The 12742-nt window shown below is 37.8% G+C and overlaps 1 protein-coding gene across 1 annotated transcript in view; it reads right to left on the reverse strand.

Annotated features, from left to right (window-relative positions):
• The window catches only part of ZNF292 (zinc finger protein 292), a 54688-nt gene that overhangs the window by 25478 nt on the left and 16468 nt on the right, over positions 1 to 12742 (reverse strand). Inside the window, exons 2-3 of the mRNA XM_063330033.1 lie at positions 1671 to 1825; positions 1056 to 1134 (exon numbers count right to left, since the gene is read on the reverse strand). Coding sequence (XP_063186103.1) covers positions 1056 to 1134; positions 1671 to 1825 — 234 coding nt within the window. The remainder of the gene's footprint in view (positions 1 to 1055; positions 1135 to 1670; positions 1826 to 12742) is intronic.

Consider the following 12742-nt stretch of genomic DNA (forward strand, 5'->3'; position numbering starts at 1 on the left):
ATCGGTCTGGCACTGGTTGCCTCAACTTCTTTTTTTCAGACTCTTCAACAGCTCACACTTTTATGCACTGGAGACACTGAAAAAATATTTTTGTAAAGGTGAAAGATTTAAGGTCCAAGACCTCGCCGCATGGTTCTATGCAAATATGATGAAGGCAGGCTGGAGTCTTAAAATCAATTAAAATGGTTTCTACTACATAAGATGCTAGGATAGATTCTGGAAGCAGATGTATGCTTGGGAGCAAACTAAACACCTGCAAAAATCTGTGGTTTAAGCAGCAATGTGCAACTAGCACTAACTTAAAAATAAGAAAGGGCTCATCCCTATTTCTTCACTTTTCTTTTACTTTTCCACCTGCTTTGAAGGCTGTGGAACCTCCTGGCACCAAACACAACTCTTCAGAATTCATTTACATAAGGCAGTTGCTAGTCAAAATTCACTCTGAAAATCAGCCTTGCACCTTCCTATTATTTAGGCTGAGAATCCTGAAGGAACCGTATCTGGTCTTTTTCACTATTATTCCTTCCTTCTCCCTAACCCCAACTTTTTCTTTTCTTTTTTTTAACTGTTGGTAGGAACTCCCACTACATATTTCTGGTAAATAGTGAGGAGCAGAACTTGTTTCAACACTCTCCTTTAAAGCAGAGCTCTAATCCTTAACCTGCTAGTGCCCTGAGGGAGGTCTAACAATCCTGCAGTATCGATAGATCTTTCATTCATAGCAACTCTCAAATGTACAACCATAAATAGCAAAGAATGACTTGTATGATATTATTTCATTTCTAACAGTGTTAATAGACAAATATCTTTTAAAACATGAGCTTTCTTTCAAGCATCTGAAAATATTTTTCTCCACAGCTGCTACATGAACTATGACAGACAAATGATATGACTGACAGCAATTACTGCAGAGTACATTGGATTTCCAGCTGAAGGGCTTGATCTTTATCAGCCAGCAGGAAACAAGCCTTCAGATATGCTACATACTTAATATCCCTAGGTTTCCAAACCATTCTTAAAAGCTATTAAGTCTTCATTTCATGAAACAAACTCACCTCTACAAAAGCCTGGAATTCTTCCCACTTATTGTCAGGTAAATCAAGAGGCAGACACAGCAGAAGTTCAATACAGCTTCTGGAAGTCAAATGGGAATACTATTCAAGGCAATTTTGGCTTTTAAGATGCATAATCAACAATTCTTTATTCTAGTATCCAGTTAGTTATTTGTTAGAAATGCCAAAGTCCCCAAACAGTTTGCTTTCTTTGAACATATAAAGAAGAGAGGGTCACGGACAGTCTTGCAGAAACTGTAAAAGCAAACTTTCTAAAAGACATCAATTAAAAAAAACAATTTGGATTTATCATTGAAGTCAAGCACTGTAACAGCCTGTGTAAACTGATGCACTTTCAGATTCCATGCAGATCAATAGTAGCAAAGTGCTTCCAGCCAGCGACGTTGGCTTGTCCCAGATCAGGAGTCCTTCTCAGCACTGCCCCATTTCCAACAACCAGAGATATTCTCTCTCATGTTCAGCATTCACCATGAGGAAGGAAGGTACTTACCGATCTACTTAGATTTCTATAGATTGTGAACCGGATTGGGAAAGCATTTAGACACTGAAAAGTTAATACCATATAGGCTGGTTTTAGTAACTGAAAAACATACTCACAGTGCTAAACGTTCAAGCACAAAGGCTACATTTTCACACTCAGAGGTAAGATAAGGTCGTGCTTTAACATAACTTCGGATAGCCACCGTATACACTTCTAACAGGGGCAGAGGGTCTTCAGATGTTTTCCACTTTTCAGCATATTCCAGCAAAGTCTGTTTAGGAAGAGGAAAACACAACCCCAAAATTAATGAACAAATGTAAGTTTTTAGTTTTACACTCCTCAATAGTAGACTACCCTTCTGAATTGTTACACCTATCTCCTTAATATGAATTACATATTCTCAAAACATGCCTTTTTTTCCTTAAAATTTCTTGTTTCATTAACAACTGGAACTTAAACTCCACACACAATCATTCTCTGATCATACAAAAACGTTGTAAGTGACACTTCCCCCCTATGGTATCACCATACGATTCATACATTTATATTTCACAAATACAGACCCCTGAAGAGCATATCTGGGAACACACATACCTAACGTTTTTTTCAGAAATTCATAATTAAGGACTGAAAACTCTTTTTTAGACATTCACCTCTACAGTTCAGCTTCTAAAGCAAGTAAATTTGAAAGTATTAGCCTTTATTTTAACTTGTCTACTTTCAAGAACTGTTTTACATTTCCTCTCTCTTGCCACCTTGACAATACAGGTATCTTCAGGATATTGCTTTTTACGTGGTCCTGAAAGGATTATGAACTACACATTTTACAGACAGCACATACACACCCCAAACTCATTAGTCAAAAAGCTGTTTTCCTACTTTGCCACAGGGATACCTACAAACAATGGTTTAGAAATAAAACTCATGAGAGTGATGGAATAGCCACCAACACCCAAAGTACAAAAGGCTTCTGTTCATTTCAGTCAGGGACGGAGGACTCAGACTCAGACACGCATTGAGGTGAAGTAGCTAGGAAGGTTCTCATGTCAACATCCAAACCATGTCCCCCTTGGATCTCTGCTCTCGAGCATGCGGCAACTTAATGGATTGCAAACTAATTCCTGCACTATGGCAGGTTGCAGCGCGTCATATTAAGATGATAAATTTTGCTGTTTGCTTCTTGTGGGGCGCAACAGGGAGAAGCTCAGAGTAACAGCAATTTAGGTTGTCTGACATCCTGCTCAAAGCAGGGCCATTAGAGTAAGTTGTATGGAGTAATGTCCAATACAGCTGTGAGTATCTTGAAGGACAGAGACTCCACTGCCTCTGTGGGCAACCTGTTTCTGAGTCTGACTACCATTTATCGGGATTTTCCCGCATCAGTACCTACACGCAGTCCCACAGGTTCTCAATAAAGGGATTAATCTCCCTCAACCTGCTGGCCACACTCCTGCGAACACAGCCGAGGGTGTAGCTGGCTCCCTGCCGCAAGGGCACTGCTGGCTGTTCAGAAGGACAGCGGTCTTGGTGTCCCCAAACCTCTACTGGTGCATGGGACTACTCCCTCCCACAGGCAGGGCTTTGCGCTCACCGTAGCTGAACTAAGTACCAGCCCATTCCCCCAGGCTGTTGAGGTCCCTCTGAACAGTCTCCCTGATCTCCCATCTGATTGCTCCCATCATTCCGTAATCACCTGCCAACGTGCTGAGGAAGCACCTTGTCCCCTCATCCAGTTCACTAACAAAGACGTTAGAGAGCATTTGCTCTAGTGTCAAGCCTTGATAGGATGCCACAAGTAGCCTGCTGCCATCTGGACTTTGTACTACTGAGCACAAGTCTTTGAGATCCGTGGTTCAGCCACCTTGTTATATTGCCTGGATAAGTAGACTATTTAATGGATTTATTTACAAGGATACTATGGGAGACCAAGTCCAAGGTCTTGCTGATGTCAGGCAGAAAACCATCTGCTGCTATCCCCTCATCTGCAGAACCAGCTATTTCATCACAGAAGGAAATCAGATTTGTCAGTGTGAAAGCATTTCACATAGCTCATACTGTCAAGGCCATTTAGTAAAAGTCATGGTTCTCCTTTTTATTAACACCACCAGTAATTAAAACAATTCTGACAATATTGGTTCAATTCTGACAAGGTTTGTTCCGGTAAGGAAAATCACAGCCCTCTGGACAATAAAGCTCTCCTGCTACAGAATTCCCCACATACCTGAACAAAAACCAGAACAAAGCGTTTCTTAACTCATTTTAACATGCAAACACTAAAATTTTGTTTAATTTTTAATATGCAAAGGTAACAATCTTAATGAACATGCTAGGTTCGGGATATAATGCAACTCACTTGATAAAACCGGACTTCGAGCGAGTTGTCTGGCTTTATGTATTAGAAAGCAAGAAAAGTGAACATGAATTCTTCAGGAAAGACAAGTCAATTACAATAAAGGACAAGACAAAACAAAACTAGGTTTAATCCTGTCTTCAACTCTACCAAGTTTAGTGCAAGTTAAATTCAGCATTGCTCTGTCTATGTTAGATATCTGTACTTAGTTAGCTAGTGGTACTATTAAGAACACACTTAAAATTTTCATATCTGACAGTGTCCAAAATAAACCTTCTCAATAAAAAAAAAGTCAACTATATTAAACTGAATCAGAGAACTGTTTAACGTGGTTATTCGCAGTCACAATACTGCTGTCAGGTTATAGCACAGCCAAAACATGGACCAAAGGTATCCCAGTCAAGGATATAACAGGTAAGACATACGCAATTTTTGGCAAACTGTTGCATTAAAACCTATTTTGGTTTTAAAGGACGTCTCAATCCACAAGTCATCTTAAAAGAAGTTACATACTCTGTCTTCCTGCTGAAGCAGAAGATACTTCTGCAGCATTAGTGCTCCCTACCGGAACCTTGAACTTGACTGGAAAATTGCCAGTTTTACTCTAATACCCAATATTATGCTCTCCTAAAAGCAGAAAAAGAGCACCGCAGATCACAGCAGAGAAATCAAGAAAGAGTGAAATAAAGCTGAAGCATGAAAGAAACAACAAAGGAGGACTGGATAAACAAGCTAACAATGTTAGCAAACATCTGTTTCGGTATCATTTGGCAATTTTGATGAATGCACTAGAATAATCAGATCAGAACAAAGAAGTCGACTTCAAAGAATTTTGAAAGAAACTCCAGGAAAAAGTCTCCCTCCACCCAAATACTCACATAACCAGATGTACTATGATTTCAGTTATTGATTTGTCACAGATGACACATGTAAGATGTAATCTTTACCATCCTAGTGGTAAAACAGCAAAGCTGACGAAAAAACAGCCTAAACAAACAAAAAACCCCAAGCGGGAGCTAACTCACCAGACCAAGGCAGTAACTACCATTCAGTTTTATCCAACTGACTGTCCAAGCTTAATAGAGCTGTCCTGGCCATCATAAATCTGACAAATAGCTTCTGCCAGTAAGGTACGTTTATATTTAGGAAGTTGATATATGAGGTCATGAATCCTGTTTAATACTAGAAATCCTAGTTTACCTGTCAAAGACGTGATGTAAATCTCATTTTGAGTGGCCCATCTACCTTTACTAGTGTCCTCTTCAGAAGACCACAGCAAGCAACAAGATTAATGCAAGCTTTGGCAAGTGACAGACACTTTAAAGTTAGCTATCAAGCCAGGACAATGTATCCTGAAGTCTCAAAGTGTTAACTTTAGCAGGTGAGGGAAGAAAGGGGTGAAGAAGTAAAGGGGGAGATGTAACCAAGCAACTGGTCATCTGAGAAGCATGACTGAAGAATTATCAAGAGGATTCTCATCAGCTGTTGCAAAGACAGCAACATCTAGAACCTAAAGAAGAAACCAATGGCCTCAAAGAGACACTGATTCATAAAGCAAGCCATGACAAGTGACCACGGAGACCAGTAACAACCAGATCAGATCTCAAGTTTCGTGGAGCAGGAAAGAGAGACCTTATAGGCAGTCAGCATGCTAAAAAACCTACAGCTAGGCAGTATCTCCATCCAATCTGCACAAGGGAGGATACTGAGGACCACAGGCCTATTATCACAGAACCATGCTGGAATTCTCCTGGACTTTACAGAAATACTATGTAGTCATTAATACCAGAAAACTGGATTGGTGAAGAACTACAAAAGCACTTGCAGAACCAAAAAAGACCAACCAACACTATTCCAATCCACATCCAGATTAATACGGACAAATTGAAGCAGATAAAATTTAATTTTGAGAACATGAGCTTTTGTAGTAGTTAATCAAAATCAAAATAAAAGTAGATATAATCAACACATTGGCAAATTCTCAGAATCCACCATCTAGCAAAAAGTATTTGGTATGTTGGCAAACCATTACTACCAATACTGTTCTTTAAAAGCAGGGTGTACAGATGCAAACACACTAAAGCAAGCAGAGAAGTTTGCACTATAACATAGTGGGCACTAATTTCAGCATTAAATAGTGCTATTTTTATCTCATATATATAGATCAGCCATTTCCAAGCCATTACATGAACTATATTAAGCACTTGCACCCACCACACCCTTCAAAAGTATTCATCAGTAAAACAGATTTCCTTGTCTGGATGCCCCCAGACTATACAGCACTGCCCCTGTACAAAGAAAATCAAATTCATTCTGCTTTGCTTAATGAATCATTGTTGTGCTCCGCTTACAACCATAAAAAGGAAGAATTTTACCCCCAGCCCTGGGCCTCATTAAGTTATTTATCTCCCTAGTCAGGACATGCTTGTTAATCAAGCCAAGTACTGTATTCAGAGCACAGCAGCAAAGTTTTGTTCCTCTGTGAGACTGAAACGGCATTTTATTTCAGCAGCAGCTTACACAGTCAAGAATGCTCAAAAAAATGGAATAACCTCAATTTGTACAATAAAAATCAGCAAGCATTATAACCGTGATTTAAACTGTGGAAAATATTTAGCCATGGGTAATATTCAGACAACACATTTTATCCTCTTTAGTCTTTATCAGAACCCTTACGTGAATGCTGCAGTAGCAATCCACCTGCCGGTGGATGCTTTTCTAGTTTCAGAAGTTATACTGAGCAACCTTCTTTGCTAAAACTCGCCCTACAATACCAAATATGTTAAAGTATGTTTCATGCCAAAAAGGCGGCATTATTTACTATTAACCACAGTTTCACATGTACAGCCCACATCTAAATTTTTTTTTTTTGTTACCTGAAAAAACAGATTGGACAAATAAGCTACATAACCAAAGGGGGTATAAGTAAATTTAAGAAATTAACATTGTTTCAGAGATGGCAGCCTTAAGGTGCGTATCTCTAAAGTATTTCTGTAACAACTGAAAAAGACTTACTTCAGTCTTATGGTTACTCTGTAAGAAAACTACTCCTTTTCTAAATTCCACATCATCAATTACTCTGAAAAACCAAAGGCAACCACACTGGCTAATATACATGGCGAACATTTTTGGCTAGCGTACCATGTAAGTGAAGTTCAAAACCCAGTTCCGTGGCGTCCAACAATTTTATATAGCAAAATGGTGTATAAGAAGTTTAAGTTCAGCAGTACTGGAATAAGCCAAACCGAACAGGGAATAATTTATATAATTTGCTATGTTCTGGAGTCGTGCTATTTAGTATTGCACGTGAATTACTGCCAAACTGTTACATGAATGCAAACAAAACATCATGCTTCATAATAGAGTAGCTATGCCAATGCTCCTCCTTTCTTGGATAAGACCGTTGGGTTCCCCCCCCCGAAAGAGGCAAGACTATTCACATTTATTGTGTGTGTAAACCCATAGACACCAACCACAGAAAATGACAGTTAACACCAATACTCTTAAACAACACAAACCCATTAAACCCACATATCATCTAAAAAGCTAAGATAAACAGTATTACATAATTATAAAAACAGTTATGAAGAAGGGTTTGACACCCTAAGGTGTTCAGTGACACTTTTTTTTAAGTTTTGATGTTGTCTTTATTCCTATCCAAACACAGTTAAATACTGAGCGTATCAGTGAAGCACCTAAGTCAAGTTCACAAACTTTCACTACAAACTGCCTCAAATCAAAACTCATCTGTAATTTTTAAATAAAAAACTGTGACATTTTGCCACCTGTCAATGTCACCAGCAAGAAGTTCAGTACAGGAATAGATCTTACAGGATTAATAAGTATTAGCAACACAAAAATTAAACGAGTTTTCGATTATTTACATCACACTGCTGGCAACTGCAAGAACATAAGGTAGGCATTAGTTTAAAATGTGACTATTTAGTATTCAATTTGTGATGTCATAACACTTCACACTTGAACAAAAAATTTTGGTTGCTTGTCTAAATCAAAAGCTACTCAGACTGTTGATATCCTGATATATTTCTGACTTCATGTAAAATCTATTACCACAGCACTTGTATTTTATTGTAAAACATGCTTTAAGAATTAGCAGCTTGTGAAAATATTTGTTTTGTCACTGCTTGTATTTTCTTGAAGATCTGGACTTGAAATAGAGAATATCTCAGAAAGAGGTTATTTATCAAGACACCGTTATCAGACAGTAGAAAAGAGCTAATTTTGTGCTGAAGATGACATCAATATTCTCCTGTATAAAGAGTGTAGTATTTTCTTTTTTTTACAGCATTATTGATGCTACTGACAGTTTAAAAAAAGGTGTGATTGTGCTTACTAGTAGCTTCACTTGTTACTCTGCACAGTCATTTTCCTAATCTTTGTTCTTTATCATATTTTAACTAACATTTATGGAGTAAGGGCTACTAGGACCTTGAGAAAATCCATGACCAAAGCTAATCTTTCATTGGCAAGAAACAAGTTTTAATTCCTGTCAGCTCCCCAAATATGTTCAGTGTGTAGACTCAAGTGCTTGTGCCAGCACAAAGTAAAGAAAGCAGAATTATTTCTTTTCAGGAAAACATTGTGTTAAGACTCTTAAACTACTGCATGAAATCAGTGGGACAACATGAGCAGATTTATCCGATTTCTTCTTTGAACAACGCTAATACAAGCAGCGATTTTCATGGTAACTACCTTGCAGGACATGGGCACTGCTTCTATGTTCCTAATTTTATCTCCTATATGCTAATGCTTGTAAAACATGCGACTCAGATGCACTTTGTTTCATGCACTTTTTGAAATGACCAACCAGAATTTCCTCTAAAACAGTACGAAAATTAAGAACTGGCCACAGATGTTTCATATACATTCAATTCATGAATTGAATATGACTAGTAATTAAAACTACCAGGAATTTAACTGGTCATAAAGCAAAAATTCTCCTCGTTGCTTTCTTATGAGTCTTCCAAGTTATTTTTCTAATTCACTATTCTTTGGCAACCTTAGTATGTTACTAACGAGCTGAGCAGAAGACAAGTGACAGTTGCTTGTTCTCTTGCAGAAACTGCACCCTATCCAGAGCAACTCATTCAGTCATCATTTGCAAAGCAACAGGACCAGATACAAGAACCAGAGAGTTACTCTCCTTGCAACAGACAGGCCCCTTCTCTGTATGGTCTGTACCTGCTTTATTTCCCAATCTTCAAGGCAATCGTGTACAAATACTGCTGCATTCAAGCAGTTCTGATATAATTTCATTATTCTTTAGTGAGACAATACATAAAATTGATCTGTGATATTTTTTTCCTCCCTAGAAGATTATAACCCAGGGAAGAGAAATTTAAAAGCACAGGAAGAGATATATCCTTGATTTCTTTCTGTATTTGAATGTCTAAAGTTTGTCTAAGACTTGGAGTACACTAGACTGCTATGGCAAAAATCTCAAATGATTATTCTTGCCAAAGAGTTAATTCAGAAACATTAACTGGCAAAGCCTTTATTTTCCCTTTTCCAAAAAAGTGCATGAAAAGATGTCTCTTGTCAAAATCCGATGTAACTTTTCAGAGACTGAGAAAAGCAGACAATTCTCTTAATTTCGCTTGTAATAACAGAGATACACACCTCACACAGAAATAAGTAACTGGTCAGTCAGTCTGACCCTGAAAGACAAGGATATTTTTTTATTTGAAGGAATAAATCACCTTACTGTGGTGATACTATTATATAAAAAGGATTTTTATATAAAGGATATATAAAGGATTATATATGTATTTATATAAAGGATTTTTATGTAAAGGATAACACAAAGAGTGAGATATGCAAATTGATATGATTTAAATAGGTGTTCTTTGGAAACAGCTGCCCTCTATATTAGATTATTTATTGTTATAAACTCAGATCCATTGCCAGACATTGCCTTTTAAAAAAAAAAGTCACACGACAAAAGTAAAATGGAGTAGAATTTGTAGTACCACGAACTGTTTCCTCCACATAAGTACTGCTCATGTGCTACTCATCATCTATGTAGTTTTCTTTCTCCATGCAAACTGGGGAAATACAAGGCTGTATGTATTTATTTCCTTCACGTCATGAAATATATTGCTTGTGGTCAGCTAGTGAACAGTGCAAAAAGTGAGCGGTAATGGTAATACTCTGACCTTTAAAAGCTCCCTGTTACTATCTGCTTGCTGATTTGCACTTCTTTTAGATTCATCAAAGCAGTACGGACACATGCAAGAAAAAAGGAGGGGCTTTCTTTATGTTTGGTTTGTTCTTTGTGAATGTAGAATTCATGGTTCTGAAAGATGTCAAAGTTACAACATGACTGTCCTGTGTATCTTCAACGCTGAACTTAGGCAGTGCGGGCACTTCCTCAAATTTCTTGTATAATACTTCAGAGGAGCAAGAACTACCTTTGAAATATACACAACTGTATTTTAAGAATGTAATGCACAATAATAATCTAAGATACCTCCTGCTTGTCAATGTCCACGTTACTAAAGCATGCAATGATGAGCCAAGTGAACTTGGCAAAGCCAGACACTGCAGCTGTAAGGATATGAAAATGTTTATGGTGCCTATTGAGTCTTCCTATGCTAACTGATTGCTGCTGAACGTGAAGAACACTGACAAGGCAGCCATACTGGCCTGTGAAGAAAACAGAACAGATGATGCCTCCCAATTTTGTATTACCAGCACAATCCTCTCTTTTGTATTACATAATGGAAATCTAGTCCTGAAAGTAAACTGTAAGACTATTACCAAAACTACAATCACAATCAAAATGAATGTTGGCCACTGTATCCCAATATCCAGTACCCTACATATTTCCTCATTCTTGAACTCCTGTTTTTCTGCTTTTGACACTTTAAAAGTAATTCTACTGAAGCTCACACAAGTGAAATCTATTGTATCTCTTGTAAAAAATATTTTTCCCTTTCATGAATCTGTATTTCACTTTGTTCCCTTCTTCATTTATCTCTATACCTTGCAGATAATCACTCACTGAACATAAGGATTTAAGAGTTTGACTAGTAGGCCTAGATCATTTCTCTCTGCTGTATTCCTTCTCCAACAAAGGAGCCGTCTACTATTCAATTACAAAAATAGCGCAATTAGTAAGACTGAAGACTGCCCTAACACTAACAGTCTGTAATCTTAAGTCAGTTTTCACTTCCAAAACTAAAACCTATCTGCTTCTCCCTGAAACAATATTTTCTATCCATATGCTTCACATTGTTGATCTTTTAGGTATGGTAGTCATGAGTTGCAACTAATTGCTTAACTATTACTCAAAAGAAAACAGAACAACATTTGAAACTGCTGTTAACTTTCCATTCCCAGGGGAGTTAAGAGCACCATGAAATCTCATATTCTATGACTCTATGATATTTGTTAAATTAGTAAAGTTCTTGCAGTATCTATGGTTCTGCAAGAAGTATTGTTCATCAATACTGGAACATGCAGATAGACACAACTCTGTGCTCAAACGTGAAAAGTCCCCACCAGTTACATCTACACAGTAAATAGGCTCATTGAAAGTTCTTGCATTTGGACCAGTATCTTAAAGGAGAAATATTGAGGCATCTCAGATGTGCAGCACTCCAAGACAGAAGCATGCAAGGCCACCGTGCACATGCACAGTTCTTCTAGACACATTCACACTAAGGCTGTGCACGCATCCTGATACTAGCTACCTCAACACTAGGAACACCTAAATATTTTGAGATCTCGGTATAATTTTGGTAGCTAGTCCACCAGATACAGAAGCTTCAAAAACTGTTTCATGAATATACGGGTTTATATAGTTGCTTTGAGATATCCAAGATGAACACACTTCTTTAAAAAATGAGTAACTGGTGCCTTTTAATACTGATAGATTCACTAGTGAAATATCTACAGAAGACACTTATAAAAAAAAAGTGTTTCACAGATCAGTGGGTTAGACTATTTCAAACTGTGATATGAAAATATAGCTATCATACATAAACCAATTCCTCAGATCAGGGACATAACAATATGGTGAGAAATAAAACACCTTTATCAAAGCAGTCAAAATACTTTGAATGTCCGCTGTATAAGACACTGCTTTCCAGGAATAGAGATAACAGGATGAAATGCTCTCTGTTATTTTTAAATGCTCTTTATTCTTTTTAGGATAGGCAAGAAGGAATTTCTCAACTTGCATGCAGAGGTGACGAGCCCTTGAACAGCAACAGAGCATGGGTACTGGAGAGTAATCAAGTGCTACAAATAGCAAGATAGCTTAGTTCACGGCAAAGCCCCTGAATCCTAAGAGATGAAACACAACAACATGATGACTTGATCTGTATTCTTGATCACGTAGCTAGGTACACAGTCATGATGTTGATGTCTTCTGACCTAACAATAGGAGGAAAAAAAGATTATTTTTTTCTGGGAAACACAGCTAATATGCTGATTCTTGGGCTGGAGCTAAGACATTCATGTCATTCAAACAAAGATCATTTTTGAGGGCTGTGTTTTTCCGAGTAAAACTCTGTGAGCCTGAAGCATAATCTCACTTGCTGCTGCAACCATTAAAGAACTGAGCATGTGATGGCAATAGCATTGTTCAAATTCCTGGAAAGCTGATAAGAATCTACTTTTAAGGTGCAATTTATGATAGTTTACAAACTAAGCTGGACTTCTGGCCTTGACTCTTCTGCGCAGCTCCAGCCCTGTGCCAGTATCATTACAGAATCAAATGAAAAGTCAGTCATGGAACAGAACTGATAAAATAAAAACTCCGCAAGATCTCTCCTTTCAAAGTTGAGCATTAGTCCTGGTTTGCAATGCTGA

This window comes from Chroicocephalus ridibundus, chromosome 3, assembly GCF_963924245.1.
Source record: "Chroicocephalus ridibundus chromosome 3, bChrRid1.1, whole genome shotgun sequence".
Lineage (NCBI taxonomy): Eukaryota > Metazoa > Chordata > Aves > Charadriiformes > Laridae > Chroicocephalus > Chroicocephalus ridibundus.